Source organism: Pristis pectinata, chromosome 5 (genome assembly GCF_009764475.1).
Source record: "Pristis pectinata isolate sPriPec2 chromosome 5, sPriPec2.1.pri, whole genome shotgun sequence".
Classification (NCBI taxonomy): Eukaryota; Metazoa; Chordata; class Chondrichthyes; order Rhinopristiformes; family Pristidae; genus Pristis; species Pristis pectinata.
In genome coordinates, this window is record NC_067409.1 from 6,023,575 (window position 1) to 6,037,690 (window position 14,116).

Consider the following 14,116-nt stretch of genomic DNA (forward strand, 5'->3'; position numbering starts at 1 on the left):
AGAGTTTTTGTTTCTTACACTGAATGGTCTATATCTGGAATGAGGTGTCAGGAGGTGGTGTAGGAATCAGATATCATCTCTACGTTTAAGAGAAATTTAGACAGACACTTGAATAGGCTAGGTATAGAAGGATACTGACCTGATGTGGTCACATGGGATTAAATGCAGATGAGCAAAAGGGTGAGCATGGATGTGTTGGGCTGAAGGGCCTATTTCTGTGCTGTACAACCATGACTGAACCTGTGGAACGGTGGGCAGTGACTGCCATTTCTCCCTCACCCAGAGTTCTCCATAGTGTCCAGAATGATCTCTGGCCTTTGCTGTTAGAGAGACGAGCAGATGACCTGCTCTAATGATGTTAATGCTGTTTACTATTCATTGGGTTAGGCCAGGATTTATTGCTCTCGCCCAATGAACAAGCTCCTCAGCCATTTAAGACGTAAGTAAAGAGTCAACACTCTCAACCTGTTTTTAAGAGTATTGTGTTCGGTTCTGGTCGCCTCATTATAGAAAGGATGTGGAAGCTTTAGAGAGGGTGCAGAGGAGATTTACCAGGATGCTGCCTGGATTAGAGAGCACGTCTTATGAGGAAAGGTTGAGCGAGCTAGGGCTTTTCTCTTTGGAGTGACGCAGGATGAGATGCAACTTGACAGAGGTGTATAAGATTATGAGAGGCATAGACAGAGTGGACAGCCAGCATCTTTTCCCCAGGGCAGCAATGGCCAATACTAGAGGACATCAGTTTAAGGTCAGAGAAGAAATGTTCAGGGGAGATGTCAGAGGTAAGTTCTTTACACAGAGAGTGGTGGGTGTCTGGAACACACTGCCAGGGTTGGTGGTAGAGGCTGCTACAATACGGACATTTAAAAGGCTCTTAGATAGTCACATGGAAGAAAAATGGAGGGTTGTGGGCTGTGCAGGAGGGACGGGTTAGATTGATCATGGAGGAGGTGTACATATAGTTCGGCACAACATCGTGGGCCGAAGAGCCCGTACCGTGCTGTATTGTTCCACATTCTAACACACTGGTGGACATGGACATACAGACAGGCCAGACTGGGCAAGGACAGAGTTCCTTCCCTCGATGACGTCAGTGAACCAGATGTGTTTTAATTAAAAAAAACTAGCAGTCTTTCGATCACATTAACCTTATTTTCCCCCAAAAAAGGTAAGGCACCAGTCTCACAGAGCTCCAAAGACTCAACTCTCAAGGGAAGAAATGTCACCTCTCGTCTGCCACTAGTTCTAGATTTTCCCCACGGGAATCAATCCTTGCCACATCCGCTTGTCCAGACCCTTCAGGATGTTCTGTTCCAATCAAACACTGCCCCCCCACCCCTCACTCTCAACTTCAGAAGATCCCAAGTAGTATTTTTTGAAACCTTGAAGGAAATGCAGCTACGTCTGTGTGCAGTCAGATCCCACTAAGAACAGTGTGCACAGCCGGCTGACTCTCGAAATCAACATGATATTACTCGAGGGATAAATGCTGAGAGCAGACCTCTGGGTTCTACAGGACACGATGGACCCACCAGAGAGGACAGGCTGGTTTCTGTTTAACAGCCCACCCAACAATGCCTAAAGCACATCCATCCTCCTGCTGGGTATCAGACTGGACGTGATGCAGTTTGGTGACCCGGGAAAGAATTCCGTTGCTGTGTCAAGGACAACACCCTGAGCAGACCAGAACACGAATGGGAGAGGCTACAAACAGGCGAGAATGTTTCTGGAACTGTGAAGACGCAGTGAGAAGGTTTAGCTGAACAGCCAGCTCTTCAGCTGCAGAGTGTGTGAGCTTTGAGTGACTGGCTGAGGGTTACAATGTGCTGCGATGGGTCAGTGGAGAGGATTGCAAAGGCAATTCATTGTAAACACTCCTCACAAGAGCTGTTGATTCCAGGAAAGGCAAACAGGTCAGATCACTGCTGTCGGAGTCATACAGCATGGAAACAGGTCCTTCGGCCCAACTCGTCCATGCTGACTGTGTTGCCCACTGAGCTAGTCCCATCTGCCTGCGTTTGGCCCAAAGCCCCATAAACCTCTCCTATCCATGTACTTATCTGGATGGCTTTTAAACATTGCTAATGTGCCTGCCTCAGCCACTATTTCTGGCAGCTCATTCCAAGCACAAACCACCCTTTGCTTGAAGAAGCTGCCCCCGATGTCCCTTTTAAATCTCTCGCCTCTGATCTTAAACATATGCCCTCTTGTTTTTAGCAACCCCTCCCTGGGGAAAAGACTCTGTGCTTTCACCCTGTCTATGCCCCTCAGGATCTTATACACCTCCATCAGGTCACTCCTCAATCTCTGACATTCCAGGGAATAAAGTTATAGTCTATGCAACCTCTCCTTGTAATTCAGGCAACCCCCCCACCCCACCAAAAGAGGCCTGGTAAATCTTCTCTGCACTCTTTCAGTTTAACAACATCTTTCCCTTAACAGGGTGACCAAAAGCTGTACACAATACTCCAAGTGCGGCCTTACCACTGTCTTACATAACTGCAACACAACTTCCTAACACCTTTACTCAGTGTTTTGACTGATGAAGGCCAGCGTGCCAGACGCCTTCTTCACCACTGTCTACCTGTGACACTGCTTTCAGTGAACTATGCACTTGCACTCCTAGGTCCCCCTAGAACATAGAACACTATACAGCACAGAAAACAGGCCATTCGGCCCTTCTAGTCTGTGCCGAAACTTTATTCCGCTAGTCCCATTGACCTGCGCCCAGTCCATAACCTCTCCCGTCCATGTATCTATCCAATTTATTCTTAAAACTTAAAGAGTGAGCCCACATTTACCACGTCAGATGGCAGATCGTTCCACACTCCCACCACCGAGTGAAGTTCCCCTAAACCTTTCCCCTTTCACCCTAAAGCCATGTCCTCTTGTACTTATCTCTCCTAATCTAGGAGATGGAAAGAGCCTAGTCGCATTAACTGTCTATACCCCTCATAATTTTGTAAACCTCTATCAAATCTGCCCTCATTCTTCTACGCTCCAAGGAATAAAGTTCTAACCTGTTCAATCTTTCCCTGTAACTCAACCCCTGAAGACCCAGTAACATTCCAGTAAATCCCTGTTCTAGAGTTCAAATGATCCAGCAGGTGGATTGATCCCCAACTTCCCACATTACGCTGACTAAACTCATTGCCTATAAAACACCAGGAATATCCCGAGGTGACAAATACAAGTCAGATCCCCTCCTTCCCTCTCTGCCCATTTCACATTGTCTCAATTCTGGGGACAGAGGCAAAACAGAAAAACAGCCAAATGCAGGAAGATGCAGTTGTTGGAAGGTTCCTATCAACACCAATTGCGCAGGGTCTCAGCCGTGTCTTGGTCACTGGTTACTCACCCAGCTCTTTCACAAATGGAGCAAACTCCTGGTTTTGACTGAGTGGGAGCACAGAACACTTGTAGGGAGCCACAGGTGCCGGGAAGCTGAAGTACTGAGGGAAATGGAAGGGACAAGGCAGGAACATTAACTGCAGGTCAACACAAGACATCCCAACCTCATCCCATTCCTACTCCCCCCCCCACCCCCAACTCAGAATCCCAAATATTCCCAATCAACAAATAATCTGCTGGAGGAACTCAGTGGGTTGAGCAGCATCTGTGGGGGAGAGGGGTGGTGGTGGGGAAGGAATTGCTTACATTTCAGATCAAGGCTCTGAATCAGGACCTTGAAGTTGTCCTCCTCCCGTCCCCAAATAATTCTGCGACAGCAACTTCTGCCACTGATACAGGCAGAGAGCCATTCGGCCCATCATATCACTGGCAGCTCACTAAAGAAGGTAAACTGCTCCCCTTGTCCCTTTTCTCCCTCCTGATCCACCCAGCTCCTCCTACACCCACCCATCACCCTGCTTCATTCCCCTCCCCACCCCCTTCCCGTCACCCACACCCCCCCCCCCCCCACTGTTCCCCTCTGCCCTCCCCACCTCCCTTATTTCCACCTTCCTCTCCTATCAGATTTCCATCATCTGCGGTTCCCACTCTCCCCTCCTTCATCTATCACCCTCCTCACCTGGATCCACCTATCACCTGCCGGCTCTTGCCCCGCCCCACCCCGCCCCCTCATCTCTTCATACTGGCCACCTCCCCTCTTTCAGTCCAGGTGAAGGGTCTCGACCCGAAACATCGCCTGTCCATTTCCCTCCAGAGGCTGCCCAACCCGCTGAGTTCCTCTGCTATCTTGTGTGTTGCTGCAGTCTTGTCTCCCTCTCACGTAACAAACTCGCCAGTTAGCCTCCCCCACCCGCTGCCTGCACCACCTCGGATGTTCTCTCTCCAGGCAACGAACCAGCTTTACTGCCCACGAGGTTGTGCGGCCAGTTATCAAAGGTGATCGTTTACACTCTGCTGTTTGCAACGGTACCCTGACTGTTCCTCCCAGCAGCACCCCCATTCTCCTTCCAACACTGATTCCCTTGATCCCTCAATCTTCCTTTCCCCCGAACCAAGTATTCACTTAACCGAGTTATAGAATTCTACAGCACGAAAACAGGCCCACGCCGAGACACCATCTGAGCTGGTCCCACATCCCTCTGAACCTTTCCTATCCATGTACCTGTTCAAGTACCTTTTAAGTGTTGTTAATGTACCTGCCTCACCCACTTCTGCTGGCAGCTCGTTCCATATACCCACCACCCTCTGGGTCAAAAAGCTCCCCCTCGGTTTCCCACAATCTTTTCTCTGGAGTCCATTATTAGCAAATGGGTCTAGCTTAGTTCGACACCTTGGTCAGCATGGAAGGGTTGGGCCAAAGGGCCTGTTTCCATGCTGTATAACTCTGAATCCACGTCACTCTGAGTCTGAATGCCTGGACAGACTGTGCTTAAACCAGAGGCTTTGATAGCGAACGAGACCCACCACTACAACACCTGGGATCCTGCAGTGCACGGCTGCCAGAGACGGCTCCCCCTTCCCGGAGAATGCAGTGACCGCTCCCCAACTCTCCAAGTACATTACTGCTCTCTGCTTGCCCCACCGTTCCTTCGCTCCACTCCTCCACACCCCACTCACTGCCAGACAGGCAGGGTGTGAACCTCACACCCCTCTGCTAGCCCCCAGCTCCCTTGCCTGCCCACTTCACCCCTCCCCACTCCGGAACCATGCAGGGGGTGAAGGTGATCTTACCGTTCTCTGCTCGTCCCCGGCCCGGATGTTGAATGTGTGCTCAAACACGGTGTACATGATTCTCCCAATGCCGAAGGACGGCTCGATCACACTGGGAGTGATCTCCTCAACTGAAGCAGCACAAAGAGAGTGCCGTTAGTGTTAGGAGTGGTGAAGCACTCGGCTGCAGGGAGCCAGATAAACCCACTTACTGTTAATACCAACAGAGGCAATTCAATACTCCACCCAATGCCCATTGATTGATGTAGAAGAAAATGTACATTTAGAAAAAGCAAGCTCCACTCCTGATATAACCACACGTAGAGTACTGTGTCCAGTTCTGGTTGCCTCATTATAGGAAGGATGTGGAAGCGTTGGAAAGGGTGCAGAGGAGATTTACCAGGACGCTGCCTGATTTAGAGAGTATGCATTATGAGGAGAGACTTGAGGGAGCTAGGGCTTTTCTTTGGAGAGGAGGAGGATGAGAGGAGACATGATAGAGGTGTACAAAATATTAAGAGGAATAGATAGAGTGGACAGCCAGCACCTCTTTCCCAGGGCACCAATGCTCAATACAAGAGGGCTAGGCTTTAAAGTAATGGGTGGGAAGTTCAACGGAGATATCAGAGGGAGGTTTTACACCCAGAGTGTGGTTGGGGCATGGAATGCGCCACCTGGGGCGGTGGTGGAGGCAGGTACATTGGTCAAATTCAAGAGATTGCTAGATAGGCACATGGAGGAATTTAAAATAGAGGGGTATGTGGGAGGAAGGGGTTAGATAGTCTTAGGCGAGGTTTAAAGGTCGGCACAATATTGTGGGCCGAAGGGCCTGTATTGTGCTGTATTGTTCCACGTTCTAACAAAAGCCAGGGTCAGAGATACAGCACAGAAACAGGCCCTTCGGCCCACCGAGTCCGTGCTGACCATCAATACCCATTTATAGCATTCATAACTTCATCCCATTTTATTCTCCCCACATCCCCACCAACTCCCCCCAGATTCCACCACCACTCACCCACACACTAGGGGCAATTTACAGCGGCCAATTAACCTACAATTAACTCGTGCCCGAGGGCAGGCACGGTAGTGTTGCAGTTAGCGCGACACTTACAGCGCCAACGACCCGGGTTCAATTCCCACCACTGTCTGTAAGGAGTTTGTACGTTCTCCCCATGTCTGCGTGGGTTTCCTCCGGGTGCTCCGGTTTCCTCCCACATTCCAAAGACGTACGGGTTAGGAAGTTGTGGGCATGCTATGTTGGCACCGGAAGCGTGGCGACACTTGCGGGCTGCCCCCAGAACACTCGACGCAAAAGATGCATTTCACTGTGTGTTTCGGTGTACATGTGACTAATAAAGATATATCATCTTATCTTACCAACCCGCACTTGCGTGGGATGTGGGAGGAAACCGGAGTACCCAGGGGAAACCCACACAGTCACAGAGAGAACGTGTGAATTCCACGCAGACAGTGCCCGAGGTCGGGATCAAACCTGGGTCTCTGGGGCTGTGAGGCAGTGGCTCTACCAGCTGTGCCGCCCTCCATCGTGGCACTCCCAGGTGTAACCTAGCTGTAAAAGTGACATTAGCATGTAACACTGAGGTGCACGAATGCTTGCAATCTATTGCCTGAGCCACCCATGTACTTTGAAGTTAACACAAGCACAAAGTGTCGGCGATAAACCACACTACGTGCTCTGCCAAAGGCAAAGTCCTCAGAGCTTCAGTGAAGCAAGTGGCCGGTGCGCTACTTTTGGCAGACACTTGTTATTCATCAGCAAACACAAGGGGTAATTTGGAAATAACACCACCACAGACTCACTGACCGTGCAGAGTCTTCTGAAACCTCTTCACCCCAACCATGTTCTTCGTCAGGGTGAACTTTTTGCCTTCAGATTCAAAAGTGAACTCCCTGGAGAGGAAAGGGGAAATAAGATCAGCCTCCGACCCTCCAAAGAAAATCCAACAAACCAACCAGCCCTGGATTAGAAACCTCTCCTGCCCATCCGGTGACCTGCAGCCTCTCAAGGGAGAGCGGGTTCGGCCCAGAACACCCAACGGCAAGACACAAAGCGCTGGAGGAACTCAGCGGGTCAGGCAGCATCTGTGGGGGAAAATGTATGGGCGACATTTCGGGTCGAGACCCTACATCTGGACTGGAAATAGGGGAGATCGCCAGTATAAAAAAGTGATGAACGCTTCACCCCTTCCCTCTATACCGGCTCTCCCCTTTCTTTTCGGCCCAGACGAAGGGTCTCAATCAGAAACGTCGACTGTCCGTTTCCCTCCATAGGTACTGCCTGACCCGCTGAGCATTTTGTGTGTGGCTCTAGATTCCAGCATTGGCAGTCTCTCGTGTCTCCAGAAAACCCCACACCCAGCTTCCTCCCTCATTTCCAAGGATGTTTATTCTTCCAGAGGGTGGGTAAGTGTTCAGAAACAGCTGCCCACATTGATCGCAGCAGTCACCTGGGGAGGAAAGACCATAAGACACAGGAGCAGAAGCTGGCCATTCGGCCCATCGAGTTTGCTCCGCCATTCTATCATGAGCTGATCCATTCTCCCATTTAGCCCCACTCCCCCGCCTTCTCACCATAACCTTTGATGTGCTGGCTACTCAGATACCTATCAATCTCTGCCCTAAATACACCCAATGACTTTGCCTCCACAGCCACCCGTGGCAACAAATTCCACAGATTCACCACTCTCTGGCTAAAGAAATTTCTCCACATCTGTTCTGAATGGGCGGCCTTCAATCCTGAAGTCGTGCCCTCTTGTACTAGACTCCCCTACCATGGGAAACAACTTTGCCACATCTACTCTGTCCAGGCCTTTTAACATTCGAAATGATTCTATGAGGTCCCCCCCTCATTCTTCTGAACTTCAAGGAGTGCAGCCCAAGAGCCGTCAAACATTCCTCATATGTTAACCCTCTCATTCCTGGAATCATTCTAGTGAATCTTCTCTGAACCCTCTCCAACATCAGCACATCCTTTCTTATATAAGGAGTCCAAAACTGCATACAGTACTCCAAGTGAGGTCTTACCAATGCCTTATAGAGCCTCCACATCACATCCCTGCTCTTATATTCGATTCCTCTAGAAAGGAATGCCAACACTGCATTCACCTTCTTCACCACCGACTCAACCTGGAGGTTAACTTTTAGGGTACCCTGCACGAGGACTCCTAAGTCCCTTTGCATCTCTAAATTTTGAATTTTCTCCCCATTTAAATAATAGGCTGCCCATTTATTTCTTCTACCGAAGTGCATGACCATACGGTTTCCAACATTGTATTTCATTTGCCAGTTCTTTGCCCATTCTCCTAGTCTATCCAAGTCTTTCTGCAGACTGTTTCCTCAACACTACCCGCCCCTCCATCTATCTTTGTATCATCGGCAAACTTAGCCACAAAGCTATTAATTCCATAATCCAAATTGTTGATATACAACATAAAAAGAAGCGGCCCCTATCACACGCCGGTTCACTCAGCCAACTGGTGGTGTTTCCCAGCCACACAAACTCCTCCACTCCGAGTACAACAGAAGTGCGGAATACTGGTTTCTTGCTCAAGTTCTTCGAATCATCCTCAGCAGCTCAGAAGAGGACGTCTTGCCCCACGAGCCTCACCAACACTGCCTCATTTTGAGAGCAGCTACTTCCCTTCTTGAACCAACCAACACAACCCTAATCACTAAAGTTCAGCAACACTATGACCACTTTGCACTAAGGACTTGTTTTTATTGCTCTAATTGTGTTCTTTCTTGTAAAGAAAAAGTGTATAATTTATGTCTAAATTACCTTTCTCCTGTGCATGCTGCTTATCTGATGCTCTGTGCCTGTGATGCTGCTGCAAGTAAGTTTTTCATTGCGCCTGTGCACATGACAATAAACTTGACATGACTCCTTAGTCACCAGGAATGACTCATCTCTTCCCACCTTCAAACTGACAGTGCACCCCACCAGATGGGAGGCCATTCACCCCATCATGCCTGTACTGACTCTGAAAGCATTCTCTCATCAACTCCACTCCATAGGCCTCTCTAAACTTATCCACAAATATTTAGATACAAGAGACTGCAGACACTGGAATCCGGAGCAACAATCTGCTGGAGGAATTCAGCAGGTCAAGCCTCCAGCAGATTATTGCCACTAATACTTACCTCCATCCCTTTTGGAAAGTTCCTACTGAGCCTGCTTTGATCGCCTGAGCCATGGTAACAGGACGGTGCAATGCTTCACCTCGTGACTCAGTTGACGGGCAGGTCCTTCTCCCTGCACCAACGTGCCGTACATTCTGACCAAACCGATTAGCCCACCCACCCAGGAGGATTACAGAAGCCTACCCCTTTTCATTCAGCTCCTTCTCCACCTCCGTGATGTAACACTCATCGCAGATACTCAAGTACTCCATCACAATCTTGGCCTCCTTCTTGAACTCCTTGCCAATGGCGCTCTTGTTGGGTTCGAACTGGACAACGCTGACAGTTTTGTGTACTATAGTTAAGGGAAGGTCAGTCGCTATATCCAAAGCACCTCCACTCCCACACCCATGGGGCATCTCACCCTTATTCAAACATAAAAGACCCCAAAGGACTTGACAGGGGAGAGGTTTCCAAGTGCGAGAGAGTCACGAACAGGAAGACAGTGACAAAATAAGGGCCAGTCATTTAAGATGGATCTGCATTGCAACTTCTTAGGAATTCTCTGCCCCCACAGAGTTCATTAGATATATTTAAGGTGGAGATTGATAAACGTTTGAAAGGTTAAGGAATTGAGGGTTATGGGGAAGTGGCACAGAAGGGGAGTTGAGGCCAGTGTAAATCAGCCATGAATGGTGGGGCAGGATTGAGGGACTTGGTGGCCTATCGATCAAGAAAGGGTGCTTGTGCTCAGCAATTACTCCCACGTCAACTCCACTCCAGCCCAGCTGGGCTCCAAATCGACAAGGATATGGGCTCCTTCAGAGGCTTCTCTGCAACCAGAGGCACCTTGGTCGCTCTGGAATGACAAGCCAGGTCATAGCATGATCGGTCAGCGCAGCCGACTATTTCGATCCAGCCCTGCACAGAGGGGGAGAGAGAGATTACTCATTATTGCCAATGAGACAACAAATTCCACAAAACCTGCAGCACAGTAGCACAGCTGGTAGAGCCGCTGTTTCACAGCTCCAGAGACCCAGGTTCAATACCGACCTCAAATCTCAGCTCCGCTGTCTGTGTGGGCTTCCCCCCGGGCGCTCCGGTTTCCTCCCACATCCCAAAGACGTGCAGGTTGGTGGGTTAAATGGCCACTGTAAATCCTCCTTACCTCTCTGGATGCATTGCGGCTTGGTATGGCAACTGCTCTGCCCAAGACTGCAAGGCAGCTCAGCACATCACAGGAATCAGCATCCCCTCCATGGCCGCTGCCTCGGGAGAGCTGCCAACATAATCAAGGACTCCTCCCACCCCCAACACTTTCTTCCCCCATCAGAAAGATACAGAAGCTTGCGAACATGTATCACCAGGTTCAAAGACAGCTTCTGTCCCACTGTTATAAGACTCTTGAACAGACCTCTCATACACTAAAGGTGAACTCGTGATCTCTCAATCTAGATAAAAGAGGAAGAAAACTTCTTCAAAGTGGGCATCCTTGAAGAAACTTTGCAATGGGGGAGTAGTACCAGAGAAATGAAGGACTACAGATGCCAGAATCTAGATGAGATCTATTCTCAATCTCATTATGGCCCTCAGAACATTACAGCACAGTACAGGCCCTTCGGCCCACGATGTTATGCTGACATTTTATCCTGCTCTATCTAACCCTTCCCTCCCACATAGCCCTCCATTTCTTTATCATTCATGTGGCTATCTAAGAGTCTCCTAAATGCCCTAATGTATCCATTCCCACAACCTCTGCCGGCAGTGTGTTCCATGCACCCACCATTCTGTGTAAAAAAAAACTTACCCCCTGACATCCCCCTTATACCTTCCTCCAATCACCTTAAAATGATGCCCCCTCATGTTAGCCATTGTCGCCCTGGGAAAAAGTCTCTCACTGTCCACTTGATCTATGCCTCTTATCATCTTGTAGACCTCCCTCTATCAAGTCACCTCTCATCCTCCTTCTCTCCAAAGAGAAAAGCCCCAGCTCGCTCAACCTATCCTCATAAGACATGCTCTCCAATCCAGGCAGCATCCTGGTAAATCTCCTCTGCACCCTCTCGACAGCTTCCACACCCCTCCTATAATGAGGCGACCAGAACTGAACACAATACTTGAAGTGTGGTCTAACCAGAGTTCTATTGAGCTGCAACATCACCTCGCGGCTCTTGAACTCAATCCCCCGACTAATGAAGGCCAACACTCCATACGCCTTCTTAACAACCCCATCGACCTGTGCGGCAACCTTGAGGGATCTATGGACGTGGACCCCAAGATCCCTCTGTTCCTCCAGACTACTCAGGATGCCTTGTATTTTGTTTGTCTGCCTGCATCGCACTCTCTCTAACTGTATATTCTGCATTCTGCTTTTTCCTTTTGTACTACCTCAATGTACTTACGTATGGAATGATCTGTATGGATGGCATGCAAGCAAAAGCTTGGTACACGTATCTCAGTACACATGACAATAATAAACCAATTACCAGAAGGTGGGGGGGATGATGAAACCAGTTACTGGAACACTTGTTTAAGTGGTCCTTGAGGATCCACCCTCCCCGCCCCAGTGGCAGCCCTTCAGTCCGATAGGAACATACTTACGTAGGAGGTCTTGGCCTCGGCATCCCAACAGTCACAGGCATAGTGGGCCATCTCGTTCTCCATGTGCTGCCGGAACCGCAGTTTATCGGCCGACACGCCCACCTTGAGCAGGAAGAGGTAAATCCTCCCGATGAAGTACCCCAGCACCGAGTTATCGATGATCCTCTGCAACGGAAGACACGGTGTGATGTGGCAGCACAGTACTGAGGGCGGTGGGCGTCACCCACAGTGGAAGGAGGAAAAATAACGACAGTCCCTCCCGGTGTCAGACCAATCTTCCCAAAACAGTGCGGGTCAGTCTCAGGAACTGGACCATTCAACCCTCGAGCATGCTGCATCACAATTTGAGCACTGCAGATCTGTGACAAGTCCCCACACACCACTTGTGGGAGCTACATCAGAAATGACTTGTAACATTCCGTACAAATTTGGGAAACACCGCTGGAGTAAAATTCATCTTTTCCCTGAAGAAACACAAATCATTCGACTGTCTCCAATGCTCGATGATTGCGAGAGCAAGCACAGATAATGAGGCTGTTGCACTCATGATAATTCTGGGCTGCTGTGTGATCAAACAGATACACATAGACAGAAGCACAAACTGGTGCGCACATCACCTGTTCCACAGCGTCCCCGAGCCGCACTTTCCGTGCTGACTGCCCGCTGGTCTGGGCTTGGCTGGAGTACAACGTTATCTCGAGATCAGCCACAGTGGAGAACTTGGGGTGATTCTTCTCACTGGGATCCACAAAGTGCTCGATCTCTGCCATGGTGAACTCCCTGGACAGCAAGAGAGAGGTCAAAATGCTATTCAGAAATACTTGTGCCTACACCACAGCCTTAGCGAGTCTGTTCATCTCCCACATTCTGAGGGCTGCAATAACCTATTGCAGAACCAACTATTTAATGCCCAAATACAGTAATAACCAATGGAGGACGAGGCAAAGGGGGACAGGGTGGGGAAGACAGGAACACCAGAACGCCATCAGTAAGTTGCCACGAGTCTCCTCACCTGACACGGATGAGACCCGATCGCGGGGAGATCTCATTCCGGAAAGAATTTCCGATCTGGGCAGCAGCGAATGGAAGCTTTCCCTGATTGAATTCCAACAACCGCTTGAAGTTCAGGAAAATCCCTTGAGCTGTTTCAGGCCTGAGATAGCTGGAAATACAAGTGGAGGCAGTGGGTTTAAGATCAGCTCCACATTAACCGACCGTCACTGTGAGGGAACGAAGATCATCTTCACTGGCACCTGGAAACCCTCCATTAACGTCACACGGTGTTATACAGCACAGAAACAGGCCCTTCGGCCCAACTCGTCCATGCTGACCAACAAGCAGCCATTTATACTGACCCTATTTACCAGCACTTGGTCTGTAGTCTTCTCTAACTTACCTCAGCGAACGAGTTCCAGATCCCAACCAACATCTGGGTGAAAAATTCTTCCTCAGGTACACTCTAAACCTCGTACCCTTCTCTTAAACCTACACCGTCTGGTTTTAGATACCTTTGCAATGGAGAAGAGTTAACTACTATCTACCCCACCAGAACACAATGCCTGTCAGATTCTTCCCTCATCCTCCTCTGCCCCAGGGAAAACAAACCCACATCTATCTAATCTCTCCTCATAACTAAACACTCCATCCAAAGCTCATCCTGGTAAATCTCCTCTGCACCCTCTCCAATGCAATCATATCCTTGCTGTCGTGTGGTGACTGGAACTGTACAAATTGCTCTCATTTCCCCCAACTGCGCCCAGTCGGTAATGTATCTCACCCTGGCATGTTGCCTCCTGGTCCAATGGATGTCTGGAACATCAGATTGAAGGAGATGGGAGGGGACAAGTCATTCCCGGTGACTGGAGACTTGACGTTGTAATTCACAAACAGATCTGATAACTCTTGCTGACTGTAGTTGTCCATCTAATTGTAAAAACAAAATACAAATATGCCATTTCTCTGCAATAGCAATAAGGAAGTAGCCCTCAGCTTACTGATGGGACCTTCCCATAATCTTCACCACAAGAGCACCTCACCATCCCTCCCCACCATCGGTAGTATCTACAGGAGGCGCTGCCTCAAGAAGGCAACATCTGTCATTAAAGATCCCCATCACCTGGGCCGTGCCACCTTCTCACAGCTACCATCGGGCAGGAGGTACAGATACCTGAAGTCCCACACCACCAGGTTCAAGAACAGCTACTTCCTTTCAACCATTTGGTTCTTGAACCAACCCTAATCACTAGTGTTGCTA

General features: G+C 49.3%; 1 protein-coding gene across 1 annotated transcript in view; it reads right to left on the reverse strand.

Moving 5' to 3' along the window:
- Positions 1–14,116, reverse strand: part of gars1 (glycyl-tRNA synthetase 1) — a 32,993-nt gene that overhangs the window by 3,619 nt on the left and 15,258 nt on the right. Inside the window, exons 7-15 of the mRNA XM_052016752.1 lie at positions 13,640–13,785; positions 12,875–13,024; positions 12,480–12,642; positions 11,863–12,027; positions 10,074–10,182; positions 9,466–9,610; positions 6,947–7,032; positions 5,143–5,252; positions 3,359–3,452 (exon numbers count right to left, since the gene is read on the reverse strand). Coding sequence (XP_051872712.1) covers positions 3,359–3,452; positions 5,143–5,252; positions 6,947–7,032; positions 9,466–9,610; positions 10,074–10,182; positions 11,863–12,027; positions 12,480–12,642; positions 12,875–13,024; positions 13,640–13,785 — 1,168 coding nt within the window. The remainder of the gene's footprint in view (positions 1–3,358; positions 3,453–5,142; positions 5,253–6,946; positions 7,033–9,465; positions 9,611–10,073; positions 10,183–11,862; positions 12,028–12,479; positions 12,643–12,874; positions 13,025–13,639; positions 13,786–14,116) is intronic.